Below are 15,124 nucleotides of genomic sequence, written 5' to 3'. Positions count from 1 at the left end.
TATTAATAGTAAATAAAAATAGTTTGTATTTATTTTAGACTGATTTGTTCTCAGTTGTCTCTGTAACGTAGGTCAGGTCAGTAGTTTGGGTCTCATCCTGCTTTCCAGTAGGAACATTTCTAGTGCAGCAGACTGGGTGACAGCTTTCAATCTAACCAGAGAAATATTTACATTTTCTAGAAGATTAACTAGCAACAACCAGCATCATATATGTTCCCCCACTAATCCAAAGCTTCACCTGTGAGTCTACAGATATGGAGATAAATTAGACTTCATGTGTTGCCACATGAGGGAGACGATTACGTGGAGGATTGGTAGTCAGATCAGTTTCCCTTCACATTGTTGGTGAAATCCCTGAAAGCACCTTTAAATAAAACTAATAGTGGGAGGCCACCAGAAATAAGGATTGTGATGCTGTTACACATGACATTACATCGTTGGAGATACTATATAATAGAACAGCTGATAGAATAGAAAGCTGGACTTCAGGACTTGATAAGTGGTTTTCCAGGGAGAAAGCTCCACGATGGGCTCTTGGTGAAAAACTCTGAGTAAGGACAGTAATTGTATCTGATTTAATGATGATAATGCTCACAATACAATAAATCCTAAAACACGAGCAGCCATTTTGCCTGTGCCTGTGGAAGGGCTGAAATTATCTGTCCTCAGCTTATAAGGTGATCCTGCTTAAGATTTGTGTTATTGATTTATTAAGATTGTCAAGGCTTGAAAGGTACAGACATGGTTATGGTTGTAACAGCCTGGATCCAGCCTTGGAAATTGAAAGCTATTGCAGATTCAGATACGTGTGCACTAAGGAAAAAAGCACAGTTCACTGGTTAGCAAGGAACACTGTGGTTAACTTTTTATTTTCTTTTTATGAAACAGTAATTTTACTGTACACTACACTGTAACAAGTGTCACTTTGATTTCTTTTGCTTTCTTTTCCTTTTCCTATATATATATATATAAATAAATATATATATACATATATATATATATATATATATATATATATATATATATATATATATATATATATATATATATATATGCCCAACATTGTATGTGCTAACCCTATCACTGCACTTAGCTATTACATATAGTGCTGGAGAACACGTGCTACAAAGTTGTATACATAGAGCTGCAGGAAAAGACTTAGAAACATGTAGAAACTGTGTTTAAGATGTTCGCAAGAACTGGTCAACAGGACGTCTTTGTCAGTGGAAACTTTAACAGACCTCACAAAGTCAAAACTACATGAACCGACAGATAAATTCCTAAATACAATGTTTAGTTTAACCTCTTTCCCAAAATCAGAAGAACACCAGCACATTGTGCAACACTGATAGACGACATCTTTACAAACGTAACCGAACACAGTACGGTCAGCGGTAAACTGATGAGCGACATCAGCCACCACTTACCTGTTTCTTTTTTTCAACATTAATTATGGGACTAAAGAGGATAAGAGCATAAAAAAGCAGGTAAAACCTTCATCTACAAGCATCACGTACTGAGGATGCTGTCATTGCACTAAAAGATGACTTGATGCTACAAGCCTGGGGTGATGTTTATAGGGAAAAAGAAGTAGACAAATTAATTTATTTTTTTTATAAGTCAATTTTTATTAACAGTTTAGACGAGAGTAACAAGACGTTGAGTTTGTACAGAGTAATATTTACAGTGTCATCAATTCCTTTTAACCAGATCATTAATTTGGGAATGAAATTGAATTCTTGTGTGACTCTCTATAAATCTTTCCACTCCACTGGGTCAAATGCATTTTGTGTGTTGAAGAAAAACAAACCAAATTGGGATTTAGATTTAGTTGATTCTTCAATAATGTGGAGAAGCCGCCTTATATTATCTGAAGCAAGCCTACTCTTCATAAATCATGTTTGATCATGGTTAATTAGTTTACCCATCACTCTTTCAAGTCGTAGGACAAGTACTTTGTTCTTATACATACAGTTTTACACCTGTGTTTATCAAAGAAATGGGACGATAGTTGCCGCATTCCAGCGGGTCCTTATTTGGTTTTGGTAATACTGTTATCAAGGCAGTATTCAAGTCGGTAAGGAGGCCATTATTTTCAATAGCACAATTAAGTGCATCAAGCCATAGTGGTCCCAGAGTCTCCCATAGCATCAAGTATAATTCAGCTGGGAGCCCATCCATACCTGGTGAGCGACCCCTATTAGTAAGCTTAAGAGCCAGGTGGAGCTCCTCCAAATAGCTAAGTCATTTAGTTCCAGCTGTTTAAGCTTGAGCTGGCATCCTCTCTCCTGTGAGTGGTTAATATTCAGGTCCCTCTCTAGAGTTTGACTTTCCATTTCCAGTCCTTTTATTTTGTTTGCTTTAGCTCTTTTGCTGTACGTACAGAACCAAATAGAGTTGTTCCTTATGAAACCTTTCACCGCGGCCCAACAAACATTGGACTGGCAACACTGTTTACATTAATATTAATAAACTCTTTCAGTTTTGGCTCTAACTGTTTTATAAAACCTTCTTTTTGTAAGAGTGAGTTGTTGAACCGCCATCTTGTTGGCCTGTTTTGCATAGGGAAGAGATCCAGTAACGTGATGATAGGATTATGATCAGATAAGTAGCGTGGAAGGATATTAAATGATTTAACACAGGGTACCACTCTACCTGATGTCAGAATATAGTCCTAGAGGACATTTTGTGAGAAGTTGAGAAGTAAGTGAAAGCCTTAGCTGTTGGGTTCATTATCCTCCAAACATCAACTAAGCCCAAGCTTTGAGAGAAGTGGCCTAAGGCCTTGGAAGAGGTTGCTTGAGTTTGAGATATTGTGGGGTGTGATCTGTCCAGGTATTGGTCAAAAAGGTGTTCATGTCTGATCCAATAACTAAAGCATAGTCGTTCAAAGAAATTAGTTCTTTTGTCAAAACTGAAAAGAAGGTTGCCTCATAAATGGTTGGAGCATATACCGATACAAAAGCCATCTTAACCCCGTGTATGGTGGTACAGCAAAATGCTGATCTACCTGATATATCTGAGTTAACTCTTTCACTTATCAAATTGATAGAGCGCTTCATCAATACCACAACCCCTTTGGTCTTGGATCCATCACCTGAGGCCACCACGGGTTTATAATCTTATTACTACATCTGCTGGTCTGAGCTGCGTCTCCTGTAATAATGCCACATCAATTTTGTGCCTGTGCAAGAAATCAAGAATAGAATTATGTTTGAGAGGGAGATTCAACCCATTGAAGGATAATATAGAAATGTCACCCATTATTCTTAAACAAGCCGGTGTCAGACTTCCATAGCTGCTTATCAGCTGTTGCAGTGGCTGTAATCCGGTTCATATTCTGCCAAAAAGCGCTCAGTGTGACAAGATAATTTCACAGCGTGCCTCACCGGGAGTCCCACAACAAATTCATTTCTATATTTAAATCGTTATATGATGGTAATGGCCCACTTCATCATTATTAAAAGTTACAGATATAAATATTTGCCATGGCTAACCTGAGACCACAAAATGCTTGTAAAAAGAAAAATGATCTTTATAGAAACTTTATCAGATTAAGAACTGAAGAATCTGAAAAGAGATGTGAAAGACATAAAAACAAGTTAACTGACCTAATAAGAACCAGTAAAACATGATATTTCAGAAAAAAGCTGAAGGAGACGAAGAACGATGTAAAAGGCATCTGGGAAATATGAAATAATCTAAAGCCTGGTACACACAACGATTTTTGGGCTGTTTTTTTCCGATCATCGTGAGATTTCCATGTCCAGTCATCATGAGGTCTGTGGTTACGAACCGATTTGTCCCAACAATCTGCTCCGAAACGGGTCGTAGCCGACAATCAGGAATATTGAACATGTTTAATATTTCAGAGCCGATTTCTGAGGAACGCCGACGACTTGTGCTTTGTGACTGCGTGGGTGGTGACGTGGAACAGAATGTAGCCAATCAGAGAGCGAGCTGGCTGGGGAACGAGGAAGTAAATAAAGTCCGTGTTCACGCCGTCTCCAGTCTGTTATTTTTTCACTTCTGGCTTTTTCTGTTAACAATAGTCCCAAAACCTCCGTCATTCCCTCGTCCTGTATGTCCTCTTCCATGCTGTGTGTTGTGTTTTCTGGTTGTTGCCATGGTTTCGACGTTTGTCTGGCTTGAAGGACTAGATTGGAGATGGAAGTAGTCGAATGGTATTATATAGATACCTATATTATATAGAGTATTATATAGACGGAGTATTTCTGTTCTTTTTATCGTTATAACTGTTGCTGTTGTCATCGTTGTTATTATTGTTACTATTATTATTAATGTTAATATTATTATTACTGCATAACTCCATCATTGTAATTGATTATTTAAGCTCATAGATTACATAACATAATAAGGATAATATTACTATATAGGTATCACTATTATTATCATTACTGTATTGTATTGATGATTGTTATTAGTTTCATGATGAAAACATATTCTATACAGAGATAATGATTGTATTGACCAAAAATTGTTACTAACAACTAGTGGCTGATAGTGGTGTCAGTGTTATATCTGAAGACAGTTGTAATTTGCTGTAGGGGGATAATATAAACTGATGCTTCCATCCACTCCTTTTCAACTTGTTTTTTTCTTTTTTTTTTGTCATGCATTTTATTTTATTTCTGTTTTTATATTTGTCATTATGTTCAAATAACAACTTTCAATCAATCAATCAATCAAAAAAAAAAAATCAGTTTTATGTGACATTAAATGTCCTACCTGCTGCACAAGCAGGAAAACCTGCCGCACCAATAAGATCTATATAAGATCCAATAGATCTATCTATCTATCTATCTATATAAATATATATAAATATATATATATATATATATATATATATTTATATATAAAATATAACATCCCCTCTCAACCAGTAGGGTTACATTGAAGAGTCGTATGTCTGCCATCTAGTGGTGGAAACTGGTAACAGGTTTTCTGGCCTGGTGCTTGTGACAGTTCTTAAAGAGTTAATGGGATTTTTCATACACTTCATACTGAGACAGTTCTGTATGAGCTTAAAACATCTGGAAAAAAGAGTCATGTGAAGGAAAACTGAGGAAAAGCCATGTTTATTCTTGTTTTTTTTTTATTATAAGAACATGTCACCACATATGTACAAGAATTAATTTATGTTTAAATCATAACACATATGTGCTGACTTGTAATTTAATATTGTGTGACCTTTAACTGAAATATATTTTAGCTTTAAACTGATGTCTTTTTTGTTGAGTGTTAAATTATACAGAGAGAAAGATGTGTTTTTTCCATCAGCTTCCATGTTTTCATATTCAGACCTCTGTGGGAGGTAAAGGCTGTGGATTGGAGCTGATGCAACACACATTCACACATTCCCATCCAAACAATATCAGTGTACACATATTTACATGCACACATTTACAACATGTTAACTAGTTGGGGCATGATTTCATTAATGATTATTTGATTATATTTTATACACTGATTATATTACCCAATATACACTGTATATGCACACAATGTACACACTGTAATTTCACTTTTGCAAAAAAAAAAATAAAAAAATTGATTTGATTGATCTGCAGGTATTTTTCTCCTTAGCAATAATATCATCAAACAGCAGGTTTGTCTGTGCTAAATTTAAATTCTACTTCCTGTTTGTTTTTGTGTTTCCTGAATAAATGCTTCCTCCAGATTATGTGTGAGAGGATTAAAAATAGCATTTTTCAGGCAAAAACCAATGAATCACTTTAAATTTGATTTAAAACATATTTCTGTTGGACTAAAAATTGAAGTAATAATCGTCAGAGGTTGTTAAACTTTGGGTAAACATAACATATCCTGTATGGCACCTTCACCTTTTTAGGGATTTTTTAAATGGGAAATCTGTTGTGAGCTCCATTTAATGAAAATTCCAACTTCATTGTTTACATTTAAAATACAAAGTAAAGACTTCAACAAAAGGCTGACAGCAGATCACAAAGCAGGATGGTCGCTAAACAATCCACACGATAAAGAGCTGTGGGTAAGTTAGATTTAAATTAAATTTAAACATGTCATAAGGAAAACTGCATTTCATAAATACGTTAATTTTAGTAGAAGTGTTGCAGGAGAAGATTAGCAACACAGTCCATATGAAGCTGGATCCAGCTGCTAGTTAGATTAGCTTAGTTAGTCTTAGCCCAAAGCCTGACAGTTAGCTTACCTTGATCCAATCACAACAAAATGTTTAAGAAACCATTAAATGTCACTTTTATTTTGTTTTTTCAACTTTTTACAAGCTGAAAGATAAAAAAAAACATTAAAAATAAGATTGCTGCTATTTTTACCTGTTAGTTTGCCTTGTTATTCATGGATAGACTCATTCTTTCCAGTTTTAAGCTAAGCTAACTGCTAGCTGGCTTTCTTGAGAATAAAATTAATAATAAAAACCTTTATTAGTCCCTCAGTGGGGAAGTTGCTGTGTTGACATTCAGAGCCATCGTGAATAATGTCCACACATTGTCCCTATTTTAAGGAAAAGAAAGTAAGTTTCTGTTGTTAATTAAACACTGGCTTTATGGAAGGACAGGACTCAACCAGAAGACTTCATTTATGGTGAGAATCTCACTTTTGAAAGCATAAAACCAGCATGGTCCTCAAGGAAAACAGGTCGGGAACCACTGATATAGGCATTTAACTAGCATGGTTTGATTAAATCACAGAAAAACTGCCCAAGAGAAATCCTTCAGCACCTGGACCGAGTTAATGAATCCCTGGGGAATAGCGGAGATGGCGGCCGCAGCTCAGTGCTTCTCTAGTCGGTGATTTGGATGGTGACGTGTTCCACTCGTCCTGTGCACCTTCTGTTTGGAGAACTACATCTACAGCCAGCGGGATCTCCTAAGGTTAGGAGTTTCCAAGCAGAGTGTTACAGCCGAGTTTCTCACACACAAGATCCGGGGGACAGCAAGGAGTCCCGGCTACGTGGATCACCATCACTGCAGGGAGGAGACGGAGGCAGATGGTTGTCCACGTTCACGAGAAGAAAGACCCGTCCACCTTCACTGCTCGGTGTAGGCGGAAGACACGGCGGTGGACACCCCACCGTTTTCAGGGTCAACAGGTCCCACCAGAAATGCTTCTCCGGCTCTGAGGGAAAGCTGCATTTGTTCCTAAAGGAAACAACGGTCAGACGGCAGTGGTTTGTTTGTGGGAACCAGACGCAGAGTTGCTCCAGCGTTTCTATCTGTGACCGGCGCTTCATCGTAGATGCTGGATGAACAAGGGCTGGTGTTCTGTCAGTTTAGCATACGCGTCAGAGGAGCATAGATTACGTTAATGTGCATGCGGGTTAAAGTTAGGGTTAGGTGCAGTATGCGTATGCTGATCTGACAGAACACCTGTACAACCAGGGACCTGCTGTCACATCCCCGACTTTGCCTGAGAATGTGTTTTCTTTCTTGCTGCTGCACGGACGCACCCTGAGACGGGGTGGGGACTGCCTACTTCACTCGTCTCATGGATTGGTCAACACCATGACAGATCCGCCCACAGCAGGACCATCCCACCACCCTGTCGCCGTGATTGGAGGCTATCCCTTTCAAGCGAGGACCAATCCACGGGATTCCCTGTCCTTTTAAGGGAGCATTTGTCATCACTCGGGGCAGCTGTGTTCCTTTGGCGCACAGTTTGCCATTGTGAGGAATTTAGAGATGGGATTTATGGCTCTTTGAAGGGAGCCTGATCTTGAGGAGCCGTTCCTTTTAAAGAGCCATTTAAAAGACTGGCTCGTTCTCACAATATCTTACAAAATTTCACAATATATAAGAATGACAAACAATGAAAATATGTACCTATAAAAAATCTACTATACCAGTGTAAATAATTATAGGAAAAATATAGATAAAAAAGGATAAACCTGAGCAGTCAGTGCAAATTCTAGTAAATGTTTTGGATAGAACTCACAGTATTTGTTTCCAAACAATTCTCTCAGCCCATAGATGCTTCACATGAATGGAGCGTGTTGGACATCAGACTTCTATTATGTCACATGTTATTTATTTTATTTTCATTTGACTCAACTGTGCTACTTCTTATTTACTTATTTATTTATTTATTTATTTATTCATTCAGTCAGTCTTAGCTGGAAGGGGGGCGGGGATTGGGCTTGGCGTGTGTGTGTGTATACGTGTGTGCGTGTGACTGTGTGAAAGATTTCACTGAGTGTTTTTATTCTTATGTTTTTAATCATGTAAAGTACTTTGTGTTGCCTATGGCATGAAAGCGCTTAATAAATAAAGTTTGATTTGATTTGATGAAGGCAGTGTCAAAAATTTGTATATATAAAGAATGGCTCGCAAATGGACGGCTCACAGCTGTGAATCGATTCTCATCGTTCATTTAAAAGAGCCGTTCAAAAGAATCGATTCATTCTTGAACGTCACATCTCTAGTGAGGATTGTTTAGAGACGCTGGCAGTACTTGATCCCTTGTGGTTTGTAAACCTTAGAATCCCTATTTTGTACACATTTTTGATTAAACTAAAAGAAGAGACACTCTCACTTTCGAGTAGTGGTCTTGTGTTTGGATTTTGGGACTTTTGGTTTACATGGTATGGTTTTGTTTGATTGTTGAAGCATTAAGGATAATTTGGGTTATATTGATTTCGGCTGTAAGGTTAATTGTAGTATTGTACCGACTTAAGGACACCTTTTGTTAGTTAAAACCGGATTTGGAATATCACCTGAAATAAGGACACCATTTGTTAATGATTTTGAGTTTTGTTGAACCCGGGTTTGCATAATAAACCTTATCGTATATCAGTTGATTTGTCCGGTTCGTTTTGTTACCGACCCCGTCACCCCTAGTTACAGAGGGGGTCGTAACACCTGCTACCAGGCTTTAGCTGAAAGGATGGTTTGTTCCTACAGTCAAGGACCACATTTCCGATCCGGAGCCATGAGCTGTAAGTTAAACCGAATAAGTTGTCTGTTTTGTTTGGATAGTTGTGTGTGAGCAAGGGTCAGACTAAAGGAATTACCCACACTTACTTTACCTGATCTCTACCAGCAGGTAGCACACCTGTAATGATTTGCAGAAAGTTAGCAGTCAGCACTGCAGATGGAAATGCTACGAACGTAGCAACCAGGCTAAAAACACCCCGCTGGTTAGCCACGTGGAACAACACATGGAGACCAGAAAAACAGCGATCACCTCCCTCAGTTCTAATAGCTGCTGGTGTTTCAATCAGAGGTCGCTTCAGGGGGAGGCGGGCTCAGAGCGAAGAGTCTCATTCTGTTTGTTTCCTGTTTGATATCACAATCAAGTCACATCTGGTGAAGTCTAAGCTGATCCACTGGCTAGCTAGCTTAGCTTAGTTAGCCTTAGCTCATAGACAAACAAAACTGAAATCATCAAGCTCCTGACCTGAGTTAATGCACAACACGACATTGTTGGAAAGTATTTATTTATTATGTTTACAAGCTTTGACAAAATTAAACAAATGAGATATCATTTCAAATAGATCTCATTAGCTAATTTTGTTAGCCTTTCTTGAAAAGTCTTTCTATACTATATTAAGAGGAGCTAACTAATCCTGAAATAGTTTCATTTCAACAGCAAAGATAATTAACATTTTTTACAAAATGTCTAATATTTCGTTTTTATATCAGTGGTATGTGATTTGGTAAAACTGGTAAAAATAAGTGGTGGAACTGGAGCCAAAGCTAATCCAGCAGCTAGTTAGCTTAGCTTAGTTAGCATTAGTATAAACAGCCAGTATAAACAACAATAATTAGGCAGGAATTGTGAAATAATTAATTGTTTTTTTTCATAAAATATGCAGCATTCCTTTCTGATGTCCATGTGTAGAGAACCTGAGGCGAAGCTGACAGAGGTCTGAATCATGTCCCACGTGGCCAGGCTGGTCGCAGAGCCTCGGACATGGCCCATCGCTCCGGACGGATACATCCCCAACTCTGTGATCAGGAGCTTGATGCAGAAAGAAAAACAGCTTCACCAGCCAGGCAGCTGCCTTCATCCGCTACATGGATGCACCAGAAATGATGAAGGAGATGACAGCACAAGGGCTTTCTGGTTCGCTGATGATGAGGAGAAGGAAGAAGAGATGGACGTGGTGAACTCAAAGAAGAGTAAAAGGGAAGATGAAAAAAATGACGAAAAGGTGGATAAAGCAAATAAAAGAGAGTATGAAAGGAAAGCGAATGAAGATGACAGTAAGGAAAAGATGAGGGTACTTAAAGCAGGAAGCGAGCAGCAGGCGGAGGAGAGGAAGGAGAGCATCGTTTTCCAGACAGAAAGGCTGAGGAAACATCTGGAAACCTCTGGTGGACTCAACGCTCTGCCTCCCGACACAGAGCTCCACTCAACAGGCAGTTTGAACACCAGAAGCTTCCTGTAAGTCTTCAAACCAAATCATTTCCTGGTCGGAGATTTTATACCGTTGTATAAGTAAAAACTTTATGTGGATTAAAACATTGTAGACCAGCTGAAGACGAGCATGGACATAAACCCCTGAGAGACCTGGAGGACAATATGGAGCCTTCTGATACAATCACACCTCCTCTTCAATATCTTTCCACACCCATAAAACATACGATACCCAACAGAGGTATGAAAATGATGTTAATATGCTGACATTCTTATTATTGCTTTCACAAAGAGATATTTACAATTTGTTTTCACCCGTTTCTCCAGAGATGCTGAAGCTTCCAGCCAAACGTCAGGTGGTTTCTGCAGATATTGTCTCAAAGACAGGTCCGTGTCCTCAGATCAGTTCTAGTCATGCTTTATTTCAGCTTATTAGTCCACTCTATCAGGTCCGTATCTGGTCAGGCCTTTTTAATCCTGGTGTGATAGATGAAGCAGGTGGTGGAAACCTTCCTCAGAGGTTTTCTCCATATTAACATGAAGCATCACACAGTTGCTGCAGGTTTGTCGGCTGCATCCATGATGAGAATCTCCCGTTCCACCACATCCCAAAGCTGCTCTACTGGACTGAGATCTGGTGGCTGTGGAGGCCGTTGGAGTCCAGTGAACTCATCGTCATGTTCTAGAAAGCAGGTGGAGATGATCTGAGCTTTGTGACATGGTGCATTATCCTGCTGGAAGTAGCATCAGAAGATGCTCCACTGTGGTCATAAAGGGATGGACATGGTCAGCAACAATACTCAGGTAGGCTGTGCTGGTTAAACCAGGCCATGTTGGTACTAAGGGGCCCAAAGTGGACCAAGAAAATCTCCCCCCACCATTACACCAGCAGCAGCCTGAAGCGTTGATCCAAGGCAGGATGGATCCATGTTTTCATGATGTTTCCAGCAGATTCTCATCAGACCAGCAACGTTTCTCCATCTTCTATTGTCCAGTGTTGGTGAGTGTGTGTGAATTGTAGCCTCACTTTCCTGTTCTTAGCTGGCAGGAGGCACCCGGTGTGTCTTCTGCTGCATCCTGGTCCAGACAACTGCTGCTCTGGATGTTTTCTCTTCTTCAGACCATCTCTGGAAACCCTGGAGATGGTTGTGGATGAAAGACTCTTAAATCCTCTTTCTTCCTCATTCTGATGCTCAGCTTGAACTTCAGCAGGTCGTCTTCACCACGTCTACATGACTGCATGCTGCCCTGTGATTGGCTGGTTGGATGTCTGTGTTAATGTGCAGGTGAACAGGTGGAGCTGATAAAGTGGACGGTTTACTGGTTTTAATGACGTGTTCTCAGAGAAACAGGCTGTGACTTGCTGGTTTTATATCGTGAATATCTTAACTTCAGGAGGTTTAACAAATTGCGTACTTACAGATTCTGACGTTGAAGGACCGCCTCCCCTCAAGGCTCCTCCCCCAAGTCCAGAGGCTCTTCAACCTGAACTTGAACACTCTTTGATCAGAGATCAGCTGTTCCTCCTGACCTCTGACAAATATGACAACATCCAGGAAAAAACACCGCTGGCCCTTAATCTAAAAGTCATGGACCTCTATAAGAAATTAAAAGTTTTCAAAAAGAAGTCGTCGCAGAGGGGAAACCTTCCACACTCCTCCGTTCACACTGACATCCTGTGGTTGCGTCTGAGAGGTGGACTTAGTTGCTCCTGGTCCACAGCTGAGGCGGACTCAGGAGGGCTGAGTGGACACGAGCCTCCTCAGATACCAGATAACGTCCTGATGCCTGAGTGGAGGAAGAACCTGTACCAACTCATCGCTCAGCACGGTTTCCGGTCTCAGCAGGCAGCTCAGGCGTTTGCTGCAGAGCATTCGTTGAAATCTTCTGGTGCAAAACGAGCTCCAGGACGCATCGAGCAACTCCAGCCTGGCTCAGCAGCAGCTCATCAGAGGGTGGTCCAAAGCATGCGGATGACAGACCCCACGGAGCCGGCTCCACCTTACTCCCATCATATAATCCCCATGGACCCTCAGCTCAGCTTCTTCACCTCCCAACTCCAAGGGAAGACTGGCCATGGACGGCTGGAGTCTGAGTGGATGAGAGGATCTGAGGAGGAAAAGAGGCTGAGAATCACCAGAAAACCGAACTGTAGATAAACAGGAAGCTGATGTTCTTCCTCCCAGTCAGTCTGGAGCTTTTTCTGGACAACATGTTGGGTTTCCAAACATTGCTGTAATAAAAAGATAATCCTCTATCTTTATTTGTTTTATAGCATTTCTGTTAATATACATCATATAAAGCAGGACAGCCCTATTCATTCAGCTTCACTCGGAGCTTCTAGTTTAGCTTTAATATTCTAATCAAACCTTTAAATGTGTGACGGAACCTGAACCACAGAAAACAAGTCAAATAGATAAAAGACAAAGTCTGAATGATAAATCGTTTATCAGAGGAACATTAAATTAACATTAAATCTCTTTAGAGTCTCTTATTTTTCCTTTTTCCAGCTCGCCATCTGTCTCTGTCCTCTAAGTTGTCCTCAGAAGACAGGGCCTTGTCTTTCCTCACTTTTGATTGGCTGTCTGGTGTGCCCGCCCCTTTTGAAGATCTGGGAGCTCAGGAGTCAGTCTCTTTGTGATTGTGGATCCAGATCCTGCTGTAGGTCCTGATGACTGGTTAAATTTTTATTTTGGGTTAGGGCAGCCCCTTTTCCACCAGCTGGTCTAGAGCTGGAGCTTCCAGCCAACCTGATCGGTTTTCCACAGATGGAGCCAAGTCGGTGCTGCATCATCTAAAACGCCGCCTTGAGGAGAAGGAAGGAGGCGCTCAGGCAAAGATTAACATAGAGTTTACTGTCCTGCTCTGGTCCTTCCAAACCAGGGGAGTATTTAAAAGGCTTTACTAGAAAAAATATCCTTTTTTTCTAGTCTCCATTATGGACACCATGTCTCCATCATTGTTCTGCTGCTGTCCTCATGTGTTTTCAGGCTTGGCAGCCAGTGAGAGGGAAACTTTCTCCTCGTCCTCCTCTCCAGGTGTTCCAGCAGCTCTGCATCAGAGTCCTGTTTACCTGTTTCACAGCACAAAAAACTAGTCAATATAAACATCACACAAACAAACGGTAAATGGTCTTTATGAATGAATGAATGCTGAGTCTGCCTGATCCTGTTTATGTTAATATGTTCTTGTCTACTCTTGGACGGGTTTGTACTGGAAAAAAATTTTGCAATGACAATAAAGTTTCATTCATTCATTATACAGCAATTCTCTGTATTCACGTTTCTACCTGGTCTGTTATACCGAGGAAAAGAGGAGGATGTGGACACCAGGGGAAGGTGGAGTTCATACAACAAGCATTAGTGTTTCCTCAGCTTCCAGGACTTTAACTCTTTTAAAAACCATAAAGAATTGTAGTGTGTGTTCACCCCCCAGTTTGTAACATAAGAGTTGTGCTTGCATGGCCAAACGTTAGGGAAAGTTTCTTTATTTACAGGACACCACAACACAGGACTTTCCTCTGGACTCACATCCACAGAACCCTCTTCTTTCCTGCTCTCTCTCTCTCTCTCTCTCACACACACACACACACACACACACTCTTTGCTCCTGGGGCCCTGGGCCCTTAGGCCGGCGGCTGCTGATCTTGGCCCACTGGGACCTGTGCCCCAAGACCGCGGGGGGGCTCTGGCTGGGGTTCTCCTCTGCCACCCTCTGGGTGGGGCTGGGTCGTCTTCGGGGTGGGGTAGCTTGGGTTGGCGTTGAGGGCCCTGGTCTGTCTCTGACCTCCGTGGAGGCGTGGTCTCATTTGCACGATCTCACTCACCACTCTTCATCACTGATTACTCCTCTTCCTCATGCTCTGCATGCTGACAGTCACTGAGTTGTCCAGTGGGTTTTTATACTAAGAGATAATTCTTCTCTCTTTTTTTATCCTGTGAGTTAGTATCTGGTTGTTGTTGTGATATGTCTTTTTGATTTGGTTATTAATTAAAAACTCTTAATAACTAGCAGCTCTGTTTTTCAGTAAAAGTTGTAGGAAATTTGCTGGTGTGTTCATGTTCAGGTGTTTTTTTTTTTCTTTTTTAAACCTTTATTTAACCAGATAAAAATCCCATTGAGATCATGATCTCTTTCACAAGGATGACCTGGCCAAGAGGTCTGCAGCACGTCAACAGACAAACAAAACAGTATGGGAACCAAAACAAAGAAACAAAACAAAATTAAACATACAATATCACCAGAGCAATAGCATTTTCAACATAGAGTGCGTGTACTATCCAAGCAATTTTACAACAGACAACAAATTAAGATTTATAACACAGACACTGTCCAATAGTCTCAATCTGTCTGTCCTTTAATATAGAGCGGAAAGCTCCAAGAGGAATAATTTCAAGAAGTTTCAGTTTGGCCTGTAGAGTGTTCCATGCTGTGGGGGCAGCAAAGCTAAATGCTCTTTTTCCAAATTCAGACCTTACTCGTGGAACAGATAAAACAAGTGTAGAACAAGATCGCAAAGCATAGCAGCTGCTTGTTTTCTGCAGTAAAGTGGACAAATAAGGACTCAAGCTTAAGAGAGCCTTATAAATTAGGGTCAGCCAGTGTGCATACCTACGGGCACTCAGAGAAGGCAAGGTTGATTTTGCATATAGTTCACAGTGATGGGTGAGATAACTGCAGCCTGTGACAAATCTCAGTGCCGCATGAAATACAGTGTCCAAGGACTGGAGACATTTGGACGAAGCAC

The 15,124-nt window shown here is 40.4% G+C and overlaps 1 protein-coding gene across 4 annotated transcripts; it reads left to right on the top strand.

Moving 5' to 3' along the window:
- The first annotated feature begins 5,964 nt into the window (after positions 1 to 5,964).
- LOC121646592 lies at positions 5,965 to 13,534 on the top strand. 4 transcript variants are annotated; one of them, XM_041995678.1, is made up of 5 exons: positions 5,965 to 6,031; positions 9,859 to 10,404; positions 10,491 to 10,618; positions 10,705 to 10,764; positions 11,800 to 13,534. In XM_041995678.1, exons 2-5 carry the CDS (start codon positions 9,893 to 9,895, stop codon positions 12,534 to 12,536), a joined length of 1,437 nt encoding a protein of 478 aa, XP_041851612.1. In that variant the 5' UTR covers positions 5,965 to 6,031; positions 9,859 to 9,892; the 3' UTR covers positions 12,537 to 13,534. The 4 variants fall into 4 exon arrangements, with proteins under 4 accessions (XP_041851612.1, XP_041851611.1, XP_041851613.1 ...); XM_041995677.1 differs by lacking the exon at positions 5,965 to 6,031 and adding an exon at positions 8,926 to 8,953 and having other exon boundaries at positions 9,833 to 10,404; XM_041995679.1 differs by lacking the exon at positions 5,965 to 6,031 and adding an exon at positions 8,934 to 8,953.
- Positions 13,535 to 15,124: the final 1,590 nt, after the last annotated feature.

Source organism: Melanotaenia boesemani, chromosome 9 (genome assembly GCF_017639745.1).
Source record: "Melanotaenia boesemani isolate fMelBoe1 chromosome 9, fMelBoe1.pri, whole genome shotgun sequence".
In the NCBI taxonomy this organism is placed as follows: Eukaryota; Metazoa; Chordata; class Actinopteri; order Atheriniformes; family Melanotaeniidae; genus Melanotaenia; species Melanotaenia boesemani.
The sequence above is the reverse complement of the archived record's forward strand: the minus strand, read 5'-3'. Positions and strand labels throughout refer to the sequence as shown.